This window comes from Capra hircus, chromosome 26 (genome assembly GCF_001704415.2).
Source record: "Capra hircus breed San Clemente chromosome 26, ASM170441v1, whole genome shotgun sequence".
NCBI classification, from domain to species: domain Eukaryota; kingdom Metazoa; phylum Chordata; class Mammalia; order Artiodactyla; family Bovidae; genus Capra; species Capra hircus.
Genome location: NC_030833.1, coordinates 16,175,949 through 16,199,997, shown reverse-complemented (window position 1 = coordinate 16,199,997; position 24,049 = coordinate 16,175,949). Strand labels below are relative to the sequence as shown.

Genomic DNA, 24,049 nt, shown 5'->3' with positions numbered 1-24,049 from the left:
TCTGGAGTTGGCCTTTTTTTTTTTTTTCCTCTAAAGGATCAGAGAGTGAATGATCATTTTTCTGACCCAGGTGTGATTGTTGCTTTACTGCTGCCTCCTCTGCTTCCTCTTTCCCTCCAGCTTCAACTCCTCCTCCTTCTTCACAATTGTTTCCGTGTGTAGAAACCGTTCTCAAGTTATGAGCCCTTTAAAAATAGGAAATGAGGACTTGGCCTCATAGATATAGTTTACTAATTCTTAAACAGATGGTTAAGAGGTTTTTTTTTTTTTTCATTTTTCAATATGTTGGATGGCTTTGAAATGTAAAATATGAAACTTATAGCCCTCTTGGCACTTTAAGACTTTTCAGTCTGTAATTTAAATCCTCAAAACAGTGCCATTTACTCGTCAGTTCCAGTCCTTAAGCTGTAGATTATTGTTCACTGTCATATTCTCAGAATAGCTCTAGAGTACTGCCTTCCACCCAGTAGCATCCAGCAACTGGAACAAGGACAGAATAACTGAGTTTCACTGTACTTTACTTGTTGGGGAAAGAAGCATTTCTTAATTTCTCATTTACTCTGTATTTAGGCAAATACAGGTGCCCAATATCCCAAGTAAACCAAATAATCTTGTAAATGAAATGACATATTTTAAATTATGAGACTTATCTTTCCAGAAGAAAACAAAATCATACTCTGAGTAACAGGTTAATATGTGATAATATTTGTAATTTTTGAGTTTTTAGTGAGAAAAATCAGATTGCTAAGATATTGATACCGACATTTCATATTTATTTATATCAGTGAGAAAAATCAGACTTCTAAGATATTGACATTGACTTTTCATATATATTTTACTTCAACTATGTTTTTTTCCTGTTTGCATAAGCCACAGATGGTGAATATTTGGACTTAGAACTGTAAATAAAAATATAAGAAGGAAAATATAATTTTAAGTCATGTGGCTGTTTGAACATTAGTCTTTGCCAGAATTCTTACTATATGTGAAACCTAATGTATATCTACTAAATATCAAGTATAATTATGCTAGAAATGTAGAACGGAAATTAAATGGACATGATTTCCCAACTCCCAGAAGTTGTCTGTGTTTGTGAGAAATAGCAATGACCTAGAAATTAAAGCTCTAAGCACGTAAACTGACTTTGAAGCAAATACTGCCAGTGACTACTGTTTGATTTCATTTTTCTAAAGTATGTTCTTTATATACAATGTATTTGAATAACTTGTATAGCATTTGTTTTCCTATCCTTATTTTTTAGTTTCAGTTGTAAGTTGATATCGAAAATTTATATTATAGGGAAACAGAAATACCGTGTGACCACACAATGTTCCTCTAGTGTACATCTAAGCTGTAAAATCATCATCATAGAAAATTTACCAAATAAAAGGCCACAGTATGGTGATTTTATAGGTGCTTATTCAGCATAAAAAGATAACCTCAAATGCTGACAAAAACAGAATAATTTCAACATTGTCATGTCATAAAATATACATTTTAAACAATTGAATTTAAAATACATTTGTGCCATTTTAGCCCAAAGTATAGCACCTCAAGGGAATTCTCTCAAAATGAGTTTACATTGAAAAGTATTTTAACACAATTTTTTTTGTCTCAGAAATTATTAAAGTTACTCTACAATGATAATTCTTTAAAGAAACACTGCAAGTGTGACATTATTTAGCTCTGCCGTAAGAATAAATAAAATGTTTACTCAAGTTTTAAAATATTAATGTATATCATTTGTTTTTTTAGTGTAGTTTTAATACAAATAGTATTACTGTGAAACTTCAAGTTAATATTAAAAGATATCATGTTATATTCATTTACTATTTATGATGTTACCTGTCATCAGTACATCTGAGTTCCTTTTTTGCTCATGATAATTTCCTTTTCCTTGCATTTCTGTACCTTGTCATTCATTTCTGTGATTCTCACATATTGTGTTTCCAGAGTTTATTCACAAACATAAATCCGATCTATTTCCATATTCTTTATGAAGGAAAAACACTGTTATGTAGAAGTTTTTAAAATAAAACCTCAGTTCACTGCAGTAGCTCATTTGTGTCCAACTCTTTGTGACCCCATGAACTGCAGCACACCAGGCTTCCCTGTCTATCACTAACTCCCAGAGCTTACTCAAACTCATGTCTATCAAGTCAGTGATGTCATCCAACCTTCTCATCCTCTATCATCCCCTTCTCCTCCTGCCTTCAATCTTTCACAGCATCAGGGTCTTTTCAAATGAGTCAGTTCTTTGCATCAGGTGGCCGAAGTATTGGAGTTTCAGCTTCAGCATCAGTCCTTCCAGGGAATATTCAAGACTGATTTCCTTTAGGATTGACTGGTTGGATCTCCATGCAGTCCAGGGGACTCTCAAGAGTCTTCTCCAGCACCACAGTTCACAAGCATCAATTCTTTGGCACTCAGTTTTCTTTATAGTCCAACTCTCACGTCCATACATGACTGCTGGAAAAACCATAGCTTTGACTAGATGGACATTTGTTGGCAAAGTAATGTCTCTGCCTTAAAATTTGCTGCCTAGGTTGGTTATAGCTTTTCTTCCAAGGAGCAAGTATCTTTTAATTTCATGGCTGCAGTCACCATCTGCAGTGATTTTGGAGCCCCCCAAAATAAAGTCTCTCACTGTTTCCATTGTTTCCCTGTCTATTTGCCATGAAATGATAGGACCGGATACCATGGTCTTAGTTTTCTGAGTGTTGAGTTTTAAGCCAACTTTTTCACACTCCTCTTTCACGTTCATAAAAAGGCTCTTTAGTTCTTCTTTGCTTTCTGCCATAATGGTGGTGTCATCTGAGGTCATTGATATTTCTCCTGGCAGTCTTGATTTCAGCTTGTTCTTCATCCAGTCCGGCATTTCCCATTATGTACTCTGCTAATAAGTTAAATAAGCAGAGTGACATTATACAGCCTTGATGTATTCCTTTTCCAATTTGGAACCAGTCCTTTGTTCCATGTCCAGTTCTAACTGTTGCTTCTTGACCTGCATACAGATTTCTTAGGAGGCAGGTAAGGTGGTCTGGTATTCCTATCTCTTGAAGAAAGAAAATCTTGAAAGAAAATCTCATCTCTTGAAGAAAGCAAACCGAGGTTCATAAAAATGTACCTACTGCCAAAATTATTTTTTGTGTGTATGTAGTGTTGTATGTTTTTACTGTACATTAATTATGTGTTTTTTCAAAGCAAGTGATCATAAGCAATGAGAAGCTTAGTTTCTGTAATATTTTGCCACAAAGATTTTATATCCTAGGAATACACATTAATTAGATCAGTGGTTCTCAGTGGGGATAAATGTGGGGATGACAATTATCTCCATAATTATAAAGTTCTAATGGATCCTATTAAAATAATTAAAAAAGAGGCAGAAGATGATAGGTATCCTGAATGCACAAGCAAATAACTCCACATGACAGTATTTTATATTTTGATCAAAATAGTGGCTCATTATCTCATTTTTAAATGTGTATGAAAATCAGGAGAAAGCCAAATAATTTCATTTTTATCAGTAGAATTGTTTAACTAGCTGATTGTGTGCAGAAACACAATAGTTCTCATTAAAAGTTTTTGAAAGGCCTAATGGTATGATCAGCCCTGTCTTTTGTGGGGAGGGAGGTGGGAGGGGGGTTCATGTTTGGGAACGCATGTAAGAATTAAAGATTTTAAAATTTAAAAAATAAAAATTAAAAAAAAAATAAAACAAAAAATAAAAATAAAACATGTCTGAAGGTTGAGGAATGAAATTGTAGCCAAACTGAAGGTAGAATGATCAGTTACTGAATTATATTGGTATCAGTCAGAGAGTGTAAGTGACAGGACTTGAGTGATGGCTATCACCGTGGAAAGGAAAGGTCAGATACAAGAAAGATGCTTCCTTGTAGAATCTAGAACCTACTCACTGATTAGGTGTTGGGCACAATGAAGTATGAGGTTTGTGTCCTAAATATTTGGAACACTGATCTTTAACAAAGGAATGTAGAGTAAGAAAATGAAATGAGTTCATATGAACCAAATTCACTGGGTATAACTATTATGCTCTGGCATGTTTCGGGTAATATTCTGGAATACTAAAACTGAGAATGACTTTAAAAATTTAAAAGAATGATTTTTGGGCAAAGAAACTTTATACAATACATAAAAACTATATTATTTTATTGTTGGCAGTGGTAACAGCAGTGGAGGTAACAGTTAAATTTATTAAGTCCTTGATATGTGTTCAGAATTTAAAATACATTATCTCATTTAATTCTCACAAAAGTCCCAAGAGTATCTCCCTGCTTTTGAAGACAGAGAAACTAAGACTAGAGAGGTTTATATAAATTGCCCAAGGTCAACATACTAGTGATTATAGATGTGCATTTTGTAGCTAAGCTGTTTGACTCGAAAGATCTTGTGACTCTAAGGATCTTGTGTTCTTTGAAACTCATTTTATTAAGTAGATGTTCCAAATTAGAAATGGAAAAAGTCCAAAAAAGGATGAGATAAATACTTGGATCCACACTCGACTTAAGCATATTCCAAAGACTTTGAAGTGTTTCACAAAAAATTTTAAATGAGTAAATTAACTTCCCTTTAATTAAAAATAACCCATGTCATAACGCTAGTTTTTGGATGGCAAGAGGATGATCGATTATTTTAAAAATAAGATAATAAAATCTTCCCTGAAATGTGATGTACATGTTTGGGATGGGGAATATTCAATATCATTTTGGTTTTGACTTACAGCTTGTACATGCAGTGGCCATGCAAATATTTGTCATATGCACACAGGAAAATGTTTCTGCACAACTAAAGGAATAAAAGGTGATCAATGCCAATTGTAAGTAAAAATTACTTTATACAACTTTTGTGGGTTAAATTTGTGCTGTGGAAGTGATTGCTACAGGTTTCCCTTTGAAGTTCAGTGTTGTGTTAGTTAAACAACCAATATTATCATCAACTATGCTGATTTGCATTTTATCAATCTTCAGACAACTTAAGCCTTTAAATGACAATTTTGTGGAAGTTTTAAAACAGAGCCCATAGAATATTTGTCTTTTGTACCTTTCTGATAAAAAGAAATATTTTTATTTTTCTAGAACATCTTATATATGAAATCTCAAATTTGGGTGGCTATCTTTATAATTTTCCTCTATATATTGTTAAAGAACTGAAATTCAATGTTTCTGTGCATTTCTTTATTTTAAATCTTTTATTATTAATCCTGATCATCAAAATCTCATTAAGCCTTTCAGTTGGTTTCTTATACTCATTTTCTTTTTTTTTTCTCTTATTTCATTAGACATGAACCCACTCTTGTTGTTACTCTGCTTTTAGTAGTTCTATGAGTGTTTTTTGTCTTTTTGTAATTTAGTTGTTAATCTGAAGATTGATTCTCGCCCACCTCCAAAAGAAGTAACTTTAAAAACTAATTGTTTCAGGTTATTTAAATGATTTTTGTTACTTTATATATTAAAATCATTTTGATAGTTTTGAATTATTTATCTGCATGCACTTGTCTTTGTATTAGATATAATATACTATATTTGACATAAACCACATGATTATTTTAAAGATTAATAAAGCATTCTCCAAAACTGTATCTATCTATATATAAATAAAAGTTTATATCCAAAGAAATCTGTTAGCCTTGGAAAATGATCTTTCTGTTTGTTTTTACTTAGAACAAATATATTATTTGCTGTAGAATTATCCTGCAGTTTTCATGTTCGATGATCATGTCTTTGGCTAGTCTCTGAGGTGTCATAGGTTTTCAAGAGAAGGTGAACAGAACAAGTTTTTATCCTTCTCCATAGTCTCTAAACTTAAAAGTAAAGACAAAGCATAATATCATAGGGAAATTCCTGTTAAAGAAGGCTACTTTGTTGTCAGTACCAATTCAGTTAAGCAGAGTCCTATGCTTTAAGTCAGAGATGCCGCCAGTATTTTGCAATGCCGTATGCTGGTTGTTATAAGCACGGCTAACTTTGTGGTCATGTGACGTGTGCATTTGCACAGGGCCTCATGCTTAGGAGAGCTTCTTGACTGATTGAATGTTCTGCTGTTGCCATATTAAAATTTTAATAGATTCTTAACAAGAGCCCTTCATTTTCATTTTCCCCTGTTTCTTGCTTCCCCTTTTCCTAGTGATTTAGGTAGTAAATCTTGGTCTTAAGCAACAAATATTTTTGTTGAGCTTCTAATATCATTTTAAACACTGACAGTTTAAATTTGTACTTTGTTTTTTCGTAAATGGCAGAGCCATCCATAATAATTATCTCTTAGGTGATGTAGTACTTTAGTAACACATTTTTGATTCCAGGTGAAAGAGACAGTATTTTAATTCACTGAACTCATGGGTTTGTAAGCTTAGATATACAGTTATAAGATTTCACATATGCATTAAATATTAGAAAAATAATTTATGTAGTTCTAAATGAAGAAAGTACATTTTACTGCTAGTTACTATAATTAGGGGAAATTTTTTACAAGTATGGGAGAAATTGGAATACTAAATTGTGGGTGTATTTTGTAGATAGTTTTTTTTGTTTAATTTTTTCTTTTTCAAAAAATTAATTAATTTTAATTGGAGGCTAATTACTTTGCAATATTGTAGTGGTTTTTGCCGTACATTGACATGAATCAGCCATGGGTGTACATGTGTTCCACATCCTGAACCCCCCCCTCCCACCTCTCTCCGCATCCCATCCCTCAGGGTCATCCCAGTGCTCTGGCCCTGAGCACCCTGTCTCATGCATCAAACCTGGACTGGTGATCTATTTCACATATGGTAATATACATGTTTCAATGCTGTTCTCTCAAATTGCCCCACCCTTGCCTTCTCCCACAGAATCTAAAAGTCTGTTCTTTACATCTGTGTTTCTTTTGCTGTCTCACATATAGGGTCATCATTATCATCTTTCTAAATTCCATATATATACGTTAATATACTGTATTGGTGTTTTTCTTTCTGACTTACTTCACTCTAAGTTTTTATGGATAGAATTACTCTCATTGCTTTTTCATTTTACTTATCTGTTTTATTTATTTATATTTATATTTGTAATTTGCATGGCATATACAATATAGTTATAAAATAGAAATGTTTATATTACATATTTATATTAAATACCTATATTTATTTTTGTATACATATTTGTTTTATTTATTTCAGTGTGGGGCAGTGGTGACATTAGCATCCTCACAAAATTTTTTTAAGTTAATTAATTTTTTTTTTTTGGTTGCACTGGGTCTCCTCTAGTTGCGGTGAGTGAGGGCTACTCTTCATTGCAATGCATGCTCTTCTCATTGGTGCATCTCTTGGTGCAGACCTCGGACTCTTGGGCGCTTGGGCTCATTAGTTGCCTTGTGTGAACTCAGTAGTTGTGATTCCAGGGCTTAGTTGCCATGAGGTACATGGAATCATCCCAGACCAGGGATTGAACCCATGTCCCTTGCATTGGCAGGTGGATTCTTAACCACTGGACTGCCAGGGAAGTCTAGGGTCCTCATTCTTAAAGCAATAATTTAAAGCAGTAATTTCCTGCCATGTGCTTATACTGGAAAAAATGCTCTTGTTAGGAAGCAAAGTTAGTCACTCATGTCAGTAGACAATCATTAAGTGAGTGCTTCGTACTGTTATTGAAGATGAATAATACATGGCTTTTACTTAAAGTATTAGGCTTGCAGTGGAGACACTAGGCAAAATATACTACACTATCTTAAATTAGTGCTTTGAGATGCTTATGAATGAGCCTTTCCTTCTTCCCAGGATAATTTCTGTTTGGTTTTAAGTAAGGAGTTGCAAAGAGTAGGATACCACTGAGCAACAGAACAACAACAAATGTAGTTAGAAGGGGGCTTCCCACGTGGCACTAGTGGTAAAGAACCCGCCTAATGCTGGAGATGTAAAGACAGGTTCGATCCCTGGGTCAGGACGATCCCCTAGAGGAGGGCATGACAACCCACTCCAATATTCTTGCCTGTAGAATCCATGGACAGAGGAGCCTGGCGAGCTACAGTCCATAGGGTTGCAGAGAGTTGGACACGACTGAAGCAGCTTAGCACAGCAATGTGCGTGTAGTTAGACATCACATCTTCTGGTAGATTTTTCATAACCTCTCCAAACTGAAATTGAGTCTCTTCCTATTTATGAATTTTTCCAATGTATTATATGTGTACTTGCTTATATCCTTTATTAAGTGAAACTCTTTGGGGACTGTTGCATCAGTACTACAATGTAAATGTTCAATAAATTTGTTCAGTGGAATAGAATGAAGAAACTACTGAATGAGGACTGAAAGGAATGATTGATTTATCATGGAAGAATAAGGATAGTTAGAACAGGGCATATTTAAGATGAAAGTTGAAGTGAGTTCAAGTTTTCTGAGTAGAGAATATAGTAAAGAGAAGGGGAAACAACATTAGTAAAGCAAAGAAGTGAACATGAACATGATCACAGCATTTCTAGTTTTTGCTCAAGGATGCAGAGAGCCAGAAAAAGCATTGTTCCCACCTTTACAATGAAAGAAACAAAGCTGGGCAAATGCAGATTCCTGAGTTTCTTGAAAGCGTTGGAGTCCTGAGATTATAGGGTGACCAAATGGCCAGAAGTCTAAAGAGAAGCAAGAGCTTTCAGGGAGAGATGATAAAGAAATACTGACTAACATGGAGTGAAGCCAGCAGGAAGCTTAAATGTCCAGCTGATAAATTAGTGCTCAAGTGCTCATCATCAATAATAGGAAGGTCCTGGGAATGTGGAGTTGTGAGTCTGGGTCTCCACCCTTTTTAGAGTCTTTTTCCATGAACCCTGTGGGAAATAATTAGAGAAAATTTTAACAATGCATTTCCTGTGGTGTAAGATGGGGGGAGGGCAATAGTAGACATCCTGGGCAGGCCTTCAATATGGGGTCAAAATGTTTATTTAAAGGGACACCAAATTATTAATCTTGCCATGGTAGAGTCCTCATTCTGGCACTGGCCTGAACACAGTTGGAACTCAAAATAGGTAAGTTAAAAAAATGAATTTAATGAAAATATAAGCTAACATGAAATGAGTGAAAATTGTTTCTCTGGAAAATTTTTTCAATTTGAGGAGCAACATGCAGACTTTAAGGAAAACACAGATATTTTTCCTGTAAAATTTCTCAGTTAACAGTGTGAAGGTGACACTTGTTTGCATTATGTACAATACGATGTCTGTCATTTTCAATGCATGTTTAAAGAAGGTCAGAAGTTTTAAGAAGTTTTAAGTTTTAAGAAGGTCAGTGGTTCATTTATTTTTCTTTCAACCTCTGACAACACTTCTGATAGATATGGATGTTTCTTGGTGTGAAATAAAAGATTTCAGATGAAAATAGGTAGAAGAAGTTTTGATAAAATATTATGGTATATACTTATGATATTGTCTGGTCAACTCCCATGGTTTTTATGGTTTCACCATGACTACGGTAGTTAGTTTCCTGTACCTTTCAATATTCTGCATAAAGAATGAAGAGCTTTGTTTCTCTTTTAGTTGCAAAGCTACTCATTTCTACTCAGGTACAAACAGGAAGTGTAAGTCAATAACGTGTTATATATCGTACCCAGTAAGTATGAAGCTCAAAATATTTTGGTTGGACAAAGGAAACATCAAATTATTAGGTCAGTGGTTCTCAGTGATGGTGGAATAGCATCTCCAGAACTTAATGAATTTTCCTAAACTAATACAATATTGTAAAGTAATTAGCCTCCAATTAAAATAAATAAATTTGTATTAAAAATTAGATAGTGTTATGGCCTTTAGGGATAAATCATAGCCCCTTTGTTAGCATGGAAACTTATAGGGACAATGTTATAAATGGAATTTTGGTCCAAATCTGTTTAATTCAGTGTGATAGCAGTAGTCCCTCAGTTGTGTCCAATTCTTTGCCACCTATAGACTGTAGCCCGGCAGCTTCTCTGTCCATGGATTTCTCCAGACAGGAATACTGGAGTAGGTAGCCATTCCCTTCTCCAGAGGATCTTCCAGATCCAAGGATCAAACCCAGGTCTCCTGAATTGCAAGCAGATTCTTGACAGTCTGAGTCACCTGGGAAGCCCCCTACATCGGTCTGTAAACTCACTCTGTGGTCATTTTCCTGTCCCTACGTGCGTAATTAGAATGGATTTATGTAGCAGCTGGCAGAATCTCTTGTTGGTCTTCTGACTGTTGGCTAAAGAGCTGTTAGGTAGAAAGGGTCAAGTAGAAGGAGTCTATGAAACTCCTTCCATCCACTCTGGACCCAGTGAAGATGGTAAATTAGAAATTAGAGATCTTATACCAAGATAAGTGATAGGCTGTTGAAATGGAGAAAATAAGGAAGTATTATATTCTCAAATATTAGCTGGATCTTACTTGTAAATGTTTAGTTCAGTTCAGTCGCTTAGTTGTGTCCGACTCTTTGCCAAAATAATTCCCTAGATTAAAATATAGGTAAGATTTAGATAAAATGTCACAGAAAGCATTCATTCTACCTAAAACCCTACCACATGTCAAAGCACACATTCTATTTCTGGAACTTAAAAAGACCTTGGAAACTATATCATTTCTTAGACATTAGGAAATAGAGGATAATTTGGAAAAACACACAGTAGTACCGAGCCGGTAGAGTTGGGTTTTGGGCTTCTGGGAACACTGTCAGGATACCTAGCTGAAAATCAATTGGCATTACTCAAATAAATAGTTTAAATATGTAATTTTTACCATGTACATTTTATATCATAGGAATACAATTTTTTTTCAAAATATATAGGATAGGATTAAAATAACAAAATTAGTTCTTATTTTCTTAAAAGGAGTCTGAAACATTCTCTGGACACATATTCCAAACTGTGTGCTATATATACCATGAATTGCATAAGTATTTGTTGATGAAGTTTTCTGAAGTGTTGAATTCATCTTTGTTAAATTCTAAATAAAATTATATATGGTCTGTTTTCAACTTATGTGGTAATTGCATTCCTAGAAAATTCACTATATATTATAAACATGGAAAACTAATTTTTGTTTATCAGTAAAAAGGTTAGGTTCTACTGTCAAGTAATTATGGACAAATCTCTTTATTTTCTATTTTCCAAGGAGTAAAATTTGGATTGACTCTTTTTGTCATGTGGAGTTGCCTTGTGCATTCAGGTCATCTATCATCCTCTGCCTCTTTTTTTAGTTATTTTAAAGTGGTCCATTAGAACTCCATAATTATGGAGATAATTGTTACCCGCACATTTATCCCCATTGAGAACCATTGATCTAGTTAATTGGTGTTTTCCTTTGTTGTTTTATTTATTGTATATAAGACCTTCAGTTCAGTCGCTCAGTCGTGTCCAACTCTTTGCAACCCCATGAATCGCAGCACACCAGGCCTCCCTGTCCATCACCAACTCTCAGAGTTCACTCAAACTCATGTCCATTGAGTCGGTGATGCCATCCAGCCATCGCATCCTCTGTCATCCCCTTCTCCCCCTGCCCTCAATTCCTCCCAGCATCAGAGTCTTTTCCAATGAGTCAACTCTTTGTATGAGGTGGCCAAAGTATTGGAGTTTCAGCTTTAGCGTCATTCCTTCCTAAGAACACCCAGGACTGATCTCCTTTAGAATGGACTGGTTGGATCTCCTTGCAGTCCAAGGGACTCTCAAGAGTCTTCTCCAACACCACTGTTCAAAAACATCAATTCTTTAGCGCTCAGTCTTCTTCACAGTCCAACTCTCACATCCATACATGACTACTAGAAAAACCATAGCCTTGACTAGATGGACCTTTGTTGGCAAAGTAATGTCTCTGCTTTTGAATATGCTATCTAGGTTGGTCATAACTTTTCTTCCAAGGAGTAAGCGTCTTTTAATTTCCTGGCTGCAGTCACCATCTGCAGTGATTTTGGAGTCCCCCCAAAAAAGTCTGACTGTTCCCTACTGTTTCCACTGTTTCCCCATCTATTTGTTATGAAGTGATGGGACCAGATGCCATGATCTTAGTTTTCTGCATGTTGAGCTTTAAGCCAACTTTTTCACTCTCCTCTTTTAGTTTCATCAAGAGGCTTTTTAGTTCCTCTTCACTTTCTGCCATAAGGGTGGTATCATCTGCATATCTGAGGTTATTCATATTTCTCCCGGCAATCTTGATTCCAGCTTGTGCTTCTTTCAGCACAGCGTTTCTCATGATGTACTTGCATATAAGTTAAATAAACAGGGTGAGATCTTAGAGCAATTTATTTCTTTCTGGAGACAAATATATACATTCATGATGTTATTAGATATTATGTTGGTAATTTAATCAAAATTTTTGGGTTGACCCAGAATCATGCTTTACTTTTTATCAGTAGTAAATTGAAGATAAAATTTCTCAAAGGCATTTGGAACTATAAATATAGCTACCTGAGATATATGGCACTATTAGTAAGCAGGATATTTTAAGTTTAGTAGTTTAATGCATAACTGAATCCCCCCTTTCTTTTCCTTACATCTTTCCTCTTTAGTAGTCATAACTTTTTCACAGCTTCTTATGGTAGGATTGGGCTTCCCTGGTGGCTCAGAGGTTAAAGCGTCTGCCTGCAACGTGGGAGACCTGGGTTCGATCTCTGGGTTGGGAAGATTCCCCTGGAGAAGGAAATGGCAACCCACTCCAGTATTCTTGCCTGGAGAATCCCATGGACGGAGGAACCTGATGGGCTACAGTCCATGGGGTCTCAAAGAGTCGGATATGACTGAGCGACTTCACTTTCACTTTCACTTTACGGTAGGATTAAGACTCTGGCTCTCAAAAGTAGGGTGAAGAAGAATCTCCTGGAAAATGGTGACTTAAACTCTATGATGGGATCAAAAGTTTGCTTTATTATAAGCATTGCAACATTAATAGTTTTTGCCACACTTCAAGAAATATTTCCATAGGAGAATCTTCTTCCTGAGCAATTTTTCCTCTCTAGTTTACCTTTAGACCAGCAGTATTTAAGATTATTACCCATTTTAATCTATGTTGTTTCAATGGTGGGAGGCAGAGGATGATGTTAGTACCTTTTCCGTTTTTGGATGATCAAATTTGTGCCTTCCTTTTTAGACTAGTTTTTGGGACATAGTAAGGGTTTCTAGGCTTCCCTGGTGGCTCAGATGGTAAAGAATCTGCCTGTAATGTGGGAGACCTGGGTTTGATCCCTGGGCTGGGAAGATCCCCTGGAGGAGGGCATGGCAACCCACTCTAGTATTCTAGTATTGCCTGGAGAATCCTCACAGAGGAGTCTGGTGGGCTACAGTTCCTGGAGTTGCAGAGTTGGACATAACTGAAGTGACTAAGCACAGCACAGCACACAGGGTTTTATAAAACAAATGTAAATTAGTGTATTTTTGGATTTTGTTTTTCCCAATTATTTCCACACCCCCCGCCTCTTGCTACAGTTCTTCTTGGGAAGGGGGGGAAAATGGTACTTATCCTGGTAGGAAGGTCAACTTGAATATTAATATAAAACCTCCCATGTCAGGTAAATATTTGAATTGTTGAGTGTGTCTTTTTGAGTTTAAAGCTCTTGGATTATTAGGAACTTTCAAATTTAAATGTTAGTTCTGCCATCAGTGTTTCTAAGCCAACACATCATCCTCCAGAACTCCATTAGATTGAATTTCATTTAGTTGTCAGTTATGAAAACTTACTGAACACAATTAGGCATTGTTTCCCATTTTCTATCAGAGTTAGGTTGAAGGTCATGCAATTGGATTATGTCCACCACTTCAGCCTGGCCCCTTCAAAGCTCTTGTGTTATACAAGCTCTCTTTCCCCATGTAATGCTTCAGTGGAGATAAAGATGAGGACCTACAAGATTGTAGGACTTAGGAACAGCCCAAGTCCTGGAAAATTGCATGGAATAACTCTTGCTCCATTCCACCCCTCTACACTGGATTGTGCCTTAACCTCCAAACCTTTATTATAAAAGACTAGGTTTTAAGACTGATTGTTGCAAGAGTCACACACCTTTCCACAAGTAGTTATGTTCACTTGGCAGCTTGCTTGACATCCTTAACTATTGCACTTTTATTTGAATAACCTTAAATGACCTGTTCTTTAAGTGTGACTTCTAGGTTTAGGTTAGTGACTTCTAGGTTTAGATTAGTGAAATGTCTGAGATTTAGAGTCAAATTGTTCCTTGATTCCCATTCATCTCTTAGAACCTTTGCAGGCTTCTCCATTTCTTTTATCAGAGCTTTTGTCATTGGTAGCTGGCTCTAAGGAGACTTTGCCTTGTCCTTGATCTCCGGTTTGATGATTGCATTGACATCAGACATAACAAAGATGTTATTCAGTTGCTCAGTTGTGTCTGATTCTTTGTGACCCCATGGACTGCAGCACACCAGACTTCCCTGTCCTTCACTGTCTCCCAGAGTTTGCTCAAATTCATGTGCAAAGTTAAGTGGTTTTAACCCTAGAATGTCAGAGGAGGTCTCAATACATATAGAATTGTTGGGATTGTTAGAATAAAATAATTGTAAAATATAGTGACCAAGAGGACAGAGTAGGAAGAACCTGAACTGATTTCCTCCCATAGACACATCAAAATTACAACTAATTACAGGAAAACTATCTATGACATTGACGTGAAGACTAGCAGAAAGGACATTCCTGCTATAAAAGACATTAAGGAACCACAATGAGATGAGTAAGTGAGGTGGCGACACAGTATATTCAGGACCCACACCACTGGGCTGGTGATCCACAAATGGTAGAAATATTACAGTCATGAAGGAGTAGTGGGTCTGAGCCTCACATTGGGCTTCTCAGCCCACTGAGCCAATACCAGAAAGACAAGCTCTCAGAATGTCTGGCTTTGAAAAGCGGCAGGGCTCACATTCATGAAAGCCAGGGAGCTACTGGAAACAGAGACTCCTCTCTTCAAGGATGTGCAGAAAATCTCAAACCCTTTGAGTCCCAGTGCTGAGGCAGTAGTTTGAAAGGAGCCTAGGTCAGATGCACGCGCTCATTTTGGAGAGCTTCCCAGTGAGGCGGGAAGCAGCTGGATCTCTGCCTGCGGTGGAGATACTGGTGGCAGACGGTGCTGCGATCTTGTTCTACTGTGACAGTGACAGCACTGGCACTGGCACGTGTCATTTTGGAATTCTCCCTGTAGCCTCTTTCCACCAGGGACTTACCCACCCATCACTGAGCTGGCACAAGCCCCAGTCCCTGCAGGGGGGTGCAAACAGTCGTGTGAGGTTCTGGCCCTGACCACCAGTGAGCTGGTAGCAGCCTTGAACCTGCCATCCACTTTCCCTGGGCCATTCAGCCAACTATACAGGAAGCCTACCCCACATTCTAGTGGGCCTGCAGCTACTATGTAAAGCATGGTCTCATAGCTCACCAGACCAGAGGCCACATCTGCCTACCAGCATACCCACAGGAGTATGTAGTGTCGTACAGAAGGGTACACACAGCTCATATAGGGGGTACCCCTTCATCATATAGTTCTGGTTACCAGAGGCAAGTGTTACCAGAAGTATTTCTGGGCTGCATAGGACAATCTCCTACAGAAGGCCACTTCTTGAAGACTGGGAAACATAACCCACCTACCTAAGAAATAGAAATAAACTCAGAGCATTAAGCAAAATAAGAGGGAGGAATATGTCCAAATAAGGGAATGAGACACAACTTCTGAAACAGAACTAAACGAACTGGAGATAAGCAATCTGCCCAATAAAACTTTCAAAGTAATGATCATAAAGATGCTCACTAAACTTGGGAGAAGAATGGATGAACACAGTGAGAATCTGAACAGTACCATAACTGAAATGAAAAAAACACTGAAACGAATCAACAGTGGCTTAAATGAGATGGAGGAACAGGACCAGCCAACTGGAAGACAGAGTATGTGAAAATACCCAAACTGAACAGAAAAATGAAAAAAAAAAAGAAATAAGGATAGTTTAAGAGACCTCTGAGATAGCATAAAATGTACTGACATTTTCATTATACAGATGGCAAACAGAGAAGGGAGAGAAAGGGACAGAGAATTTATTTGAAGAAATAATATCTGAAAACTTTACCAACCTGGGGAAGGAAACGGACATCCAGGCCCAGGAACAGAGTCCAAAAGAAGATGAATCCAAAGAGGTCTACATCAAAACACATTATATTTAAAATGGCAAAAATTAAAGTAAAAGAGAATTTCATAAGCATCAAGTGAAAAGCAGCTGATTACATACATGGGAACTCAAGACTATAAACTGACTTTCCAGTAGAACCTTTGCAGACCAGAAAGGAAAGGCACAGTGCATTCAAAGTGATAAGAAAATGCCTACAACCAACAATATTTTAAAAGACGCTTACTCCTTGGAAGAAAAGTTATGACCAACCTAGATAGCATAGTCAAAAGCAGAGATATTACTTTGCCGACTAAGGTCCATCTAGTCAAGGCTATGGTTTTTCCAGTAGTCATGTATGGATGTGAGAGTTGGACTGTGAAGAAGGCTGAGTGCTGAAGAATTGATGCTTTTGAACTGTGGTGTTGGAGAAGACTCTTGAGAGCCCCTTGGACTGCAAGGAGATCCAACCAGTCCATCCTAAAGGAGATCAGCCCTGGGATTTCTTTGGAAGGAATGATGCTAAAGCTGAAACTCCAGTACTTTGGCCACCTCATGTGAAGAGTTGACTCATTGGAAAAGACTCTGATGCTGGGAGGGATTGGGGGCAGGAGGAGAAGGGGATGACCGAGGATGAGATGGCTGGATGGCATCACTGACACGATGGACATGAGTCTGAGTGAATTCCGGGAGTTGGTGATGGACAGGGAGGCCTGGCGTGCTGCGATTCATGGGGTCTCAAAGAGTCGGACACGACTGAGCAACTGAACTGAACTGAACTGGGCAATATTTTACCAAGTAAAGTTAGTCACATTTGAAGGGATAGGTGAAGAGTTCACAGACAAGCAAAAGCTGAAAGAGTTCAGCACCACAAAACCGGTCTTAAAGGCCAGATGTGTTAACAGGACTTCTCTAAGTGGAAAAGAAGAGGCCACGTAGAAATGTGAAAATTATGAAAAGGAAAATCTCATTGGTAAAATCAAACATACAATAAAAAGTAATAGACCAGCTACTTTTGAAGCTAGTATGTTAAAAGACAAACATAGTAAAATCTTCTGTATTCACAATAAGTAGTTAAGGGATATACAGAACAAAAAGATAATATGACATTAAAAACATTAAATATTGGGGCAGTGGATTAAAAGAAGTTTGAAATTGTATCAAACATCTTTTCCAACTACAGTGGTATGAGACTACAAGTGGCCTGTGAACAACATGTGTTTCAACTGGATGGGTCCTCTTAAACAATTATATATTGGAAAAAATGTTTGAATATTTGGGACAATTTGGAAAAAAATCACAGACAAACCCTATAATCGAGAAGCATTGAAAAAATTAATAAAAATGTCATGAATGTATAAAATGTGTTGATACTAATTTATCATTTACTAAAATAAACAAAAATTTATTATGTGCTAAGTTGCTTCAGTCGTGTCTGACTCTTTGTGACCCAATGGACTGTAGCCTGCCAGGCTCCTCTGTCCATGGGATTCTCCAGGCAAGAATACTGGAGTGGTTTGGCATGCCCTCCTCCAGGGGATCTTCCCAACCCAGGGTTTGAGCTGGCCTCTCTTATGCCTTCTGTATTGGCAGGCGACTTCTTTACCACTAGCTCCACCTGGGAAGCCTTTAAAAATTTATTATGAAAAGGTAAAATTAGTGAAAAGTTATGTATGCACTTATAAGACCTTACAAGGCCCCATTTGCAGTTGGAATTAATGTAAATAAATGTGAAGATGCAGTATTAAATTATAACTGCGTGAAATTGACAATAATACATAGTTTACTACTGTAATAATCTTGTAGCCACTTGTGTTGCTATTGCGGTGAGCTCAAGTGCTATGAATATCCACTTTAAATGCCTTGTGATGCTAATCATATCTTCACGAGCAGTTCTTATGTCCAGTAAATTATACATCACTGTAAAAAGTGGTCTTTCATGGTTCTTGTGTATTTTTCATCGTGTTTGGTGCAGTGTTGTAAACCTTGAAACCAGGGGACCCATATGAAGTGCCGCCTGTGATACTGGAAGTGCTCCTGAGAAGCAAAGTCATGACACTATAGGAAAAAGTTTAATTGCTTGCTATGTCCTATAGATTGAGGTCTGTAGCTGCCATTGCAAGATTAATGAATCCAGCATAAGGACCATTGTAAAATATAAAACAATAGGAAATTTGTGAAGCTGTCACTTCTGCTACCCCAGAAGGTGCTCAACCCTTGTACTCATTGCATAATAGCTTTAATCTAATATTGAAAATGCAGTTTATTTAGTTTTTTTTTTTACGATTTCTCTAAGAAATGTACACCTATAGCTGTCTCTTATTCAAGGATAAGTGAAGTCATTATATGTCAGCTTACAGCAAAAGGAAGGTGAAGGGTCTACAGCTGGAGAATTTTGTCAGCAAAGAATGGTTTGATTTTATATCCTGCAACTTTACTATATTCATTGATTAGCTCTAGTAATTTTGTGGTGGAGTCTTTAGGGTTTTCCATGTAGAGGATCATGTCATCTGCAAACAGTGAGAGTTTTACTTCTTCTTTTCCAATTTGGATTCCTTTTATTTCTTTTTCTGTTCTGATTGCTGTGGCCAAAACTTCCAGAACTATGTTGAATAGTAGCGGTGAAAGTGGACACCCTTGTCTTGTTCCTGACTTTAGGGGAAATGCTTTCAATTTTTCACCATTGAGGATAATGTTTGCTGTGGGTTTGTCATATATAGCTTTTATTATGTTGAGGTATGTTCCTTCTATTCCTGCTTTCTGGAGAGTTTTTATCATAAGTGGATGTTGAATTTTGTCAAAGGCTCCACCACAAAATTACTAGAGCTAATCAATGAATATAGTAAAGTTGCAGGATATAAAATCAACACACAGAAATCCCTTGCATTCCTATACACGAATAATGAGAAAGTAGAAAAAGAAATTAAGGAAACAATTCCATTCACCATTGCAACGAAAAGAATAAAATACTTAGGAATATATCTACCTAAAGAAACTAAAGACCTATATATAGAAAACTATAAAACACTGATGAAAGAAATCAAAGAGGACACTAATAGATGGAGAAATATACCATGTTCATGGATCGGAAGAATCAATATAGTGAAAATGAGTATACTACCCAAAGCAATTTACAAATTCAACGCAATCCCTGTCAAGCTACCAGCCACATTTTTCACAGAACTAGAACAAATAATTTCAAGATTTGTATGGAAATACAAAAAACCTCGAATAGCCAAAGCAATCTTGAGAAAGAAGAATGGAACTGGAGGAATCAACTTGCCTGACTTCAGGCTCTACTACAAAGCCACAGTCATTAAGACAGTATGGTACTGGCACAAAGACAGACATATAGATCAATGGAACAAAATAGAAAGCCCAGAGATAAATCCACACACATATGGACACCTTATCTTTGACAAAGGAGGCAAGAATATACAATGGAGTAAAGACAATCTCTTTAACAAGTGGTGCTGGGAAAACTGGTCAACCACTTGTAAAAGAATGAAACTAGATCACTTTCTAACACCGCACACGAAAATAAACTCAAAATGGATTAAAGATCTAAATGTAAGATCAGAAACTATAAAACTCCTAGAGGAGAACATAGGCAAAACACTCTCCGACATAAATCACAGCAGGATCCTCTATGATCCACCTCCCAGAATTCTGGAAATAAAAGCAAAAATTAGCAAGTGGGATCTAATTAAAATTAAAAGCTTCTGCACAACAAAGGAAAATATAAGCAAGGTGAAAAGACAGCCTTCTGAATGGGAGAAAATAATAGCAAATGAAGCAACTGACAAACAACTAATCTCAAAAATATACAAGCAACTTCTGCAGCTCAATTCCAGAAAAATAAACGACCCAATCAAAAAATGGGCCAAAGAACTAAATAGACATTTCTCCAAAGAAGACATACAGATGGCTAACAAACACATGAAAAGATGCTCAACGTCACTCATTATTAGAGAAATGCAAATCAAAACCACAATGAGGTACCACTACACACCAGTCAGAATGGCTGCGATCCAAAAATCTGCAAGCAATAAATGCTGGAGAGGGTGTGGAGAAAAGGGAACCCTCCTACACTGTTGGTGGGAATGCAAACTAGTACAGCCACTATGGAGAACAGTGTGGAGAGTCCTTAAAAAATTGCAAATAGAACTACCTTATGACCCAGCAATCCCACTGCTGGGCATATGCACTGAGGAAACCAGAATTGAAAGAGACACATGTACCCCAATGTTCATCGCAGCACTGTTTATAATAGCCAGGACATGGAAACAACCTAGATGTCCATCAGTAGATGAATGGATAAGAAAGCTGTGGTACATATACACAATGGAGTATTACTCAGCCGTAAAAAAGAATTCATTTGAATCAGTTCTGATGAGATGGATGAAACTGGAGCCAATTAAACAGAGTGAAGTAAGCCAGAAAGAAAAACACCAATACAGTATACTAACACATATATATGGAATTTAGGAAGATGGCAATGACGACCCTGTATGCAAGACAGGAAAAAAGACACAGATGTGTATAACGGACTTTTGGACTCAGAGGGAGAGGGAGAGGGTGGGATGATTTGGTAGAATGGGAATTCTAACATGTATACTGTCATGTAAGAATTGAATCGCCAGTCCATGTCTGACGTAGGGTGCAGCATGCTTGGGGCTGGTGCATGGGGATGACCCAGAGAGATGTTGTGGGGAGGGAGGTGGGAGGGGGGTTCATGTTTGGGAACGCATGTAAGAATTAAAGATTTTAAAATTTAAAAAAAATTAAATTAAATTAAAAAAAAAAAAGAATGGTTTGATAATTTTAAAAAGAGGTTTGGCTTAAAGATGTCAAGAGGACAGGAGAAGCAGCTTCTGCTGACTGAGAGAGAGCAAATGACTTCCCAGATGCCATTAAGAAACTCATTGATGAGAAAGGATATCTTCTCGAGCAGATTTTTAATGCAGATGAAAATGTTCTATTCTTAAAAAAAAAAAAAAAAAGCCACGAAGGACTTCTATGAGTAAGGAAGAGAAGCACACACCAGGATTAAATCAGGAAGGGATAGGCTAACTCTACTGTTTTGTGTAAATGAAATCAGGTTTATGATCAGGATTGCCATTATCTATAAAGCTGCCAACCAAGGAACCTAGAAAGGAAAAGATTGTCTTTGGTTGTACAAGAAGGCCTAGACAAGGGAAAAAAAAATATATATATATATATTTTTTTTTAATTGGTCTCATTGATGCTTTGTTCCTAAAGTCAGGAAGTACCTTGCCCATAGTGAAGCTGCTTAGTCGTGTCCTACTCTGCAACCCTATGGGCTGAAGCCTACCTCGCTCCTCTGCTCATGGGATTTTCCAGGCAAGAGTACTGGAGTGGGTTGCCATTTCCTTCTCCAGGGGATCTTCCCTACCCAGGGATCAAACCCAAGTCTCCTGCATTGTAGGCAGACGCTTTACCGTCTGAGCCACCAGGGAAGTCTGCCTGTAAGGAACTGCCTTTTAAAGTTCTTTTTGATATTGGGCAGTGCCCCCTGGCCACCCACATCTTGACTTCAATGATACTGAAGGCATCCAAAGCTCTACTTGCCCTCTCCCACAATGTCTCTTACTCAGCCTCTAGATCAGGGCCTCATAAGAACCTTTAAGGTTCATTATATACAGGACTCAATAAAAAGGATTGTCAATGCTATGGAAGGGAACTCTGATAAGGTGAACATCCTGAAAGTCTGGAAGGATTTCACCTTGGAAGATACCATTGTGTTATAGAAAGAACTGTGAAAACCGTGGAGCCTGAAAGAATAAATAACTGCATCCATGTAACTATAATTTGATGTTTTCAATGCCATAGAGTATTTGATTATACTGATATGATTATACCTCACTTCATATAATCATTCTTCTATTTTTCTATTGATAATTCTAGTTTTTTTTTAAACCATTTAAATTGGTGGGCTTAGAGGATTCTCATGTGTCTCTTGATTCACAAGTGCAGACATTTTTAATAGTCTTTGTTGGGCGCCCGTTTTTTCAATTTTAGAGGATTAGCTCTTATAAAATTGCTATCTGAAATTATATGCTTTCCAGGGCTGTATGAATTTACTTAATGCTCTACACTCTTGACAATACTTGCTGTTATAAGACATTTTAAATTTAAGGATTCTGATGAATGTATAATTGATAGGTTGCAATTTGAATTTACATCTTCTTAAGAACTGAAGGGCTTCTTTAGTTCTCTAAGATTTAGTATGCTTAATATTTAAACAATTTTATGTGTTTAATCATCAATTGAAGTTCTCTTTTCTGAAATAGTGCTCTTTTAAGTTTCTTGTGATTTTTTTTTCCTATTCTGTTCTCTTTTTCTTAATTTTTTGTAGTAATGTTTTATATATTCCGGATGCATATCTTCTATTGATGATGTGTGTGGTAAATGTCACTGTATGGTTTAGGTTTTCACACTGTTTTGTATGTCATTGATGAAGAGAAGTTCTTAGTTTTAATATAATCCAATACATCAATCTTTTCCAAATGGTTAGTGCTTTTTGGGGGTTCTGTTTACAATTTCCTTGTCTTTCCCTGTATTAGGTAATATCAACAAGGTGACCAGATAGTTTTAGATTTTTCTTTTGTCAAAAGGTTTTAATTACATCTTTAAAATGACATATAAACTATTGAATTTATTTAAGACTAATAAGCTATTCAGATTTTTAATTTCTTCCTAGGCCTCTTTTACTCTTTAAGTTTTTTCTCTATTTTGCCAATTTTTCAGTGATTGCTGAAGTTATTATTTTTCATGTATCATGTTGGGCATCCCAGAAATTTCTAATACTCTTCAAATGTGGCTTCTTCTCCATTCTGTCTGTCTTCTGCTTTCGGAACCAGTAGCACCATAGATGTTATTTCTTCTTCATATTTTTCCACTCTCTCCTGACCTATTTTCAGTTTACTGTTTTTTTTCCCCCACTGTGTATAGTTTGCTGTTAATCTCATCCATCCAGTTCTTAATTTTGGTTATCGTATTTTCATTTTCTTGTTTTTATTTTCTAGTTTTTCAGACTGAATTCTAATTCTTCATCTATTATAGTTTCTAGTTGCCTTTTATAGTTTCCAAAATTTAGACAGATTTTTATTCTTGCTTGTTGTCTTCTCCAATTTAACAGTTATTTTAAAGCCAGTGGCTTTTTTCTAAATTCCCATGGCTCTGTTTCCATTATCCTTAGTTTCTGCTGGTTCCTGTTCTTGTTTTCTTGTCTATTTCTGTCTGTGCCTGGTCATTTTTTATTGATGCCATATTGGCAAAATATGTTTGTAGAAAATTTGAGACCGTTGCTTAAATCATAAGAGAATTTAATTCTCCTATGTGCCTGAGAAGAGTAGTATCTTATGATTTTCTGGGATAAGGATGGGTCAAAGTAGATTTGGGCTTCATAGGTGGCACTGGTGGTAAAGAATTATCCTGTCAATACAGGAGACATAATAGACACAAGTTTAAATCCTGTGTCAGGAACATCCCCTGGAGGAGGTAATGGCAACCCACTTCAGTATTCTTGCCTGGAGAATCCCGTGGACAAAGGAGCCTGGCAGACTACCGTCCATACGGTCACAAAGAGTTGGAAACGACTGAAGCGATTTAGCATGCAAAGTAGATTTGTGGTCTCTGGAAGGCCTTTTAATGCCTTTAATCCTAAAATTTCACTTTGAGTTAAGTTTACCAGTCTTTGGTGTGCCTGGGCTCCAATATTTTTCTGTGATGTGCTGTTCCCACTCATAACTGGAGACAAAGGGACCCCTGAAATGGTTCAGCATCCTGGGATTCTATCCTTCTCTGCATCTTGGCCTGGTAATTTTTCACCCCTTTGCTTTCCAATATTTTTAAGTATTAAAAAAAAAGAAACCTACTCTTTTTAGTAGTTTTTAATTACCTGGCTAGTTCTATTTATTATTACTGGACTCTCAAGTCCGTAAATAGCATTACAGTT

The 24,049-nt window shown here is 36.8% G+C and overlaps 1 protein-coding gene across 1 annotated transcript in view; it reads left to right on the top strand.

The window, feature by feature from the left end:
• ATRNL1 (attractin like 1) overlaps positions 1–24,049 on the top strand; it is an 808,908-nt gene that overhangs the window by 241,516 nt on the left and 543,343 nt on the right. The window contains exon 20 of the mRNA XM_018041487.1: positions 4,744–4,837. Coding sequence (XP_017896976.1) covers positions 4,744–4,837 — 94 coding nt within the window. The remainder of the gene's footprint in view (positions 1–4,743; positions 4,838–24,049) is intronic.